The sequence below is a fragment of the Prunus persica genome, chromosome G3 (assembly GCF_000346465.2).
Source record: "Prunus persica cultivar Lovell chromosome G3, Prunus_persica_NCBIv2, whole genome shotgun sequence".
NCBI lineage: Eukaryota > Viridiplantae > Streptophyta > Magnoliopsida > Rosales > Rosaceae > Prunus > Prunus persica.
This window is the reverse complement of record NC_034011.1, coordinates 8,554,413-8,559,452: the sequence shown is the minus strand read 5'-3', so window position 1 is coordinate 8,559,452 and position 5,040 is coordinate 8,554,413. Positions and strand designations below refer to the sequence as shown.

The 5,040-nt window shown below is 37.7% G+C and overlaps 1 protein-coding gene across 1 annotated transcript; it reads right to left on the bottom strand.

Moving 5' to 3' along the window:
- LOC18781615 (4-coumarate--CoA ligase 1) lies at window positions 483-4,163 on the bottom strand. The gene is made up of 5 exons (XM_007215457.2): window positions 3,010-4,163; window positions 1,902-2,100; window positions 1,261-1,474; window positions 997-1,099; window positions 483-817 (listed from the first exon to the last, which is right to left on the bottom strand). The coding sequence occupies exons 1-5, from the start codon at window positions 4,027-4,029 to the stop codon at window positions 698-700; spliced, it is 1,656 nt and encodes a 551-aa protein (XP_007215519.1). The 5' UTR covers window positions 4,030-4,163; the 3' UTR covers window positions 483-697.

Sequence of the window (5,040 nt, the reverse complement as noted above, 5' to 3'; positions counted from 1 at the left end):
AAAGTTTAAATATGTTTTTTATATTGATTTTGGATTTTAAAGTTTTTAATACCTAAATTTACTAAAATACTCATGTCAACATAAGCACACTTAACGGTTTCGTGGACAGAAGTAGTAAAGTGAGAAAATTTGGCCAATCTTTAGAGATTATGGGGGTTAAGTGAGAAATTTTCAGTTTCAGAGGGTAAAGTGAGAACGAGCATCCGTTTTAGGGGGTGAAACGGTAATTAAGCCTTTTTTAACTTGTTAACCGGTTCTCAAGTTAACAAGTTTCCTACCTTTTCCTCTTCCCTTTTTTCTTTCTTTTGCTTTTTTAGTTTTAAAATTTTATGATTAATCTTTTAATTGTTCAAAAAATATATGAAGAATTTCTATAAAATTTCAGACTTCTAACCTATTCTTTTATTTTTGTTATTTCTTAAATGTGATAAATTATTATATGGCACTAGAACGACTACATGGTATAGTTAATTCACATGTTATAATATGAATGAACAATAAAATTATGGATGAATGAACTTTAAGAGTAACATAAAGTACTTTGTTAATTAAGCTTAACATAAAGTACTTTGTAGTTCGTTACTTATCCACAATATAATTGAGGAATCTCATTACAACATTTCATAGTAATGACTGCAATCAAGCCTTTTATGATAAGTACACAGCAAGCCCTTCCTTCAAATATGCAGGGCAGGACTCAATTTGGAAACCCAGTAGCAAGCTTTGCTCTCAAGTCCTTCCGCAAGATTTTGCCAGATGGCGACTTCGGAATGGCTTCGATGAAAAATACTCGATTTAATCTCTTATAAAATACAACCTGCGTACAAAGACATAAAAATATTAGTGGCAATTGATACTCAACCAGGCCAATTAGGCAACCTGCCCTAATAATATCCAACAACAGATTGATGCAGCCCATGATATAAAGAACAATTTTTAGCGCACAAAAAAATAATAATAATAATAATTAATTACTGTAGGGAAAAAAAAAATTACCTGTTTTGAGATAAATTGCTTGATTTCATCCTCAGTGATCTGAGCATTTTTTGACCTTACTACAAATGCAACCGGAACCTCTCCAGCTGCCTCATCCTTCATTCTGAAATCATGTTATATGTAATGTCAAAACAATAAATTATTGTATGTACCGGTTATATTTAATTTTAAATTTTTTTTACAAAATGCGCGTGAATTTTAAGATGGAAAAAAAAAAAAAAACATGCTTTCAATTCCACTATTCGTCATAAATTAATGACTTACGGGACAACAGCAGCATCAGAAACACTAGGATGGGTAACGAGCAAGGCTTCAAGCTCAGCAGGGGCCACTTGAAACCCTTTGTATTTGATGAGTTCCTTCAACCGATCAACAATGAAAAGCTCTTCGTCATCATCAATGAAGCCTATATCGCCTGTATGCAGCCAACCTTCCTTGTCTATGGTTGCCCTTGTGGACTCAGGATCATTAAGATAACCTGAGATTAATTTATGAAAGCCAATCAAAGTCATTAATTAATAATGAGGGGGACTCGAACTTGAGTACAAGGGGACGGACTCACTGCCCTAACTAGCTTACCTAACTCATATTTGTGACATCCTAAATAACTTTGGATAAAGCTATGAATTTTATTTATTAATCACATTATTCATTATATTTTCATTAATTTAAAATTCATGAATACACTCGAAATTATTACATTAAGTGACATGAAGCAGGTAAAGAAAAATCATATTAATGTGTATGAACGACTGTTTCAAGCACCACTTGTAAATAATTCGATGATGATAAAACCGATGTGGAATTTATATTTGGGACATGTACATGGAGTATTATTCAACATTTTTGACTACTCATTTGCTTAAATCATATATAAATATGAAGCAGTAGAAGGCAAGGCATACCTTTCATGATTTGGTCACCTCTAATGCAAATCTCTCCAGGCTGGTTGCGTGGCAAAGAAGCTCCAGTTTCAGGGTCAACGATCTTGATTTGTGCATTTCTGACGACAGTGCCACATCCCCCTGGCTTCACCCCAAAGGGCTGCTTGGCAAATGCCAATGACATTGTCAACACTGGGCCTGCCTCTGTCATTCCATATCCCTGCACATATCATTCATTTTGGACCCATTAATTTCAACCTAACAATGATTATTAAACTAATTAAGGATGCTTCATCATGATTAGAAATTGAAAAGTCTCCCAAAAGAACCAAAATGTATTGGCCAGACGGATATTAATTTGGATTATACTATTAAATGGGTTATATATCAATCATTATAAATAATTTAACGTAAAATATAGATTTGGTGTCACATTCTGAAGTCTATCCTTTGAACAATACACCAACAATTCCTTAGTAGACCAACATATAAAACACACATATATATTATATATACTCTAAGAGCGTAAGGAAGTAACATTTTTGTATCATATACGAGTAGCGATAAATATACAACCAATATTCAATAAGAAAATTATTAATTAACATAACATGTACGTATTACTTGTCACATTATATGATATTCAAATGCAATTTCCTAATATTATTCAAAGAAAATTATATATTCTAAAACTTGTAACATGTCAATGACTCAAAGTGGTAGGTAAACGAATCTAAATTCATAACGCAATTAAATCTCCCTCATGTTATGCTTATTGGTTGGTTTATATTCAGAACTCACCGGCTATCAAAGGATGTACGCACGTGTGGTACAAGGTAACCCTACAAATTAAGATAAATTATTTGTTCCCCATTTGTGGTTGGCATGACATTAATCTGTCATAACGTACGAGTCAAATCTGTGCAACCCACCACAAATAATTTATACTTTTCTTATCTTTGCAAAAATCAGAGGGGTAAAGAGGGAAAGCGACTTTAAAAGCAAATTTGTTAATCGTAATTATGCTGTCCTAGATTCTAAATCTACAAAGCATACTTAAAATTATAAAACGACGTCGTTTCAAAAATATAAATAAAGATAAGTACTTAAATATTAATTGTGTACATACCTGACCAAGTGTGACATTAGGAAACTTGGCTCTCACAGTATCTTCAAGCTCCTTCCCCAGAGGTGCCCCTCCACACTTGAGCACCCGAATCGACGACAAGTCGTACTTGTCGAGATCGGGGAACTTGGCGATCGCCAGCACGATCGGCGGCACGATGGGGGCAATACTAACTTTGTGCTTCTCGATCAACCCCAACAGAGAAACAATCTCGAACTTGTTCATCATCAAAATGGCAGCTCCAGCTCTTAGCCCACAAAGCAACACCGAGTTCAAAGAATAAATATGGAAAAGCGGGAGCACGCACAAAACGACGTCGTCACTGCTATAATACAAGTTGGGATTCTCCCCATCTACCTGCTGGGCCACGCTGGTGACGAGCCCCTTGTGGGTTAACATCACCCCTTTCGGCAACCCCGTCGTCCCGGACGAGTATGGCAAGGCCACGACGTCGTTTGGGTCGATGTCCACCTCCGGCATGTCGTTTTCATCCGCTTGGAGAAGCTCAGAGAAATGCAAGCAGCTGGGATCAGGTGGAGAGTCGACGCACATGAGCTTAATATCATGAACATCATCATGACCGGCCGATGATGATGATGACAAGTCCTTCACTTTGTCGTAGTAACATGCCAAGGTGATGATGAGCTTTGCCTTTGAGGCTTTGGCTTGCTTTAGGATCTCCGCGGGAGTGAAGAAAGGGTTCGCTGAGGTCGTCATGGCCCCGCGAAACGAAGCTCCGAGGAAGGCGAAGACAAATTCCGGGGAGTTGGGGAGCAAGAGCATGATGACGTCGCCCTGTTGGACTCCGAGCTTGTTGAGCCCAGAGGCGACTCTGCGCGCTTTGAGCTCCACATCGGAGTACGAATAGATGTCACCGGTGGTGCCGTTGATGATGCAGGGCTTGGAGCTCAAGTGGTTCTTGTCTTGGAAGACATAAGAATGGAGAGGGAGGTGTTTTGGGATGGGGATGTCGGGGAGTTTGGAGCGGTAAACGATGTCGTTTGGGGTTGTTTCTATTGCCATTGGAAAAATAAAAATGAAAACGAGATGTTTCAAAGAGAAGAGAAAATGAAGACAAGAAAAATGGATTTGAGCTTAATTGGTGCGTCTGGGAAGGGGATGTTCATATACAAGTGGGATTAGGCGGAAAGGGTGGGTGAGGTTGGTGGAGGGAGAGAGATGGGATTATGTAAATGTTTGGGGGGCAAAAGTGGGAGAATGGAAATTTGGAGAAAAGTATTGGGGTTGGTGATTGGATGAGGAAGTATTGTGAGTACATGTGTGTATGAGGTTGGGTTGGTGAGAGTGGGTCTGGATGGTGGTGGTGGGGGCCAAGCCAATTTGGTTGAAATACTTTTTCAAGGCAGGCTTTTTACCAACCACTGGCTGACGTGGCAGCATAGATCACTGCCCTTCACCTACTACTACAATATTATCCTTTTCTTTATTTTTGTCTTAAAAAAAGACAAAATAAAATTACAAATGACCCTGATTAGCAAGAGCATCAGATACCAAATATGAGGCGAAGAATTGTCATGACCTAGATAGATTAGCAAGAAGATCAGATACCAAATGCACCTGGTGAAAAACATGTTGATAAAGCCCCATGATCAACTACCATATTAATGATTCATTGTCTTGTTGCAGTCCTTCGAGCCCACAACTTGTATTACTTCTCTTGGGGGGTTTTAATTTCTTTACTTGATTTGTTTCTCTCTCTAACATGAAGCCCAAGCCCAAAATGATTTAAGAAAGGAAGACTCCCAACAACTATTCAATTCAATATTTTATATTTTATTATTTTTAAGCTCCACTCAATGATTCAATGAAGACTGAAGTCCAAATTAGTTAATAGCCATAGATATAGTCGTTGGCGGTTTCTTTTAATTTTGAATTTGATTCTTTGTTTTTTTTGTCTATTCTCTTTTATCAATTTTATGGTAGGTTGAAGAGAGATTTTCACCGTAAGTCCTTTCGGTTCGAGGTTATAGGTCTACTCTGTCTCTCCCTAAACTTTTGTTTATCTACGAGAGA

Excerpts from the sequence above, each read along its gene's own strand:
- LOC18781615 (XM_007215457.2), bottom strand. The coding sequence starts at position 4,029 with ATGGCAATAGAAACAACCCCAAACGACATCGTTTACCGCTCCAAACTC. Across the intron at positions 2,101-3,009 it reads CTAATGTCACACTTGGTCAG|GGATATGGAATGACAGAGGC; the intron begins GTATGTACACAA and ends TGATATGTGCAG. Across the intron at positions 1,100-1,260 it reads TCTGATGCTGCTGTTGTCCC|AATGAAGGATGAGGCAGCTG; the intron begins GTAAGTCATTAA and ends ACATGATTTCAG.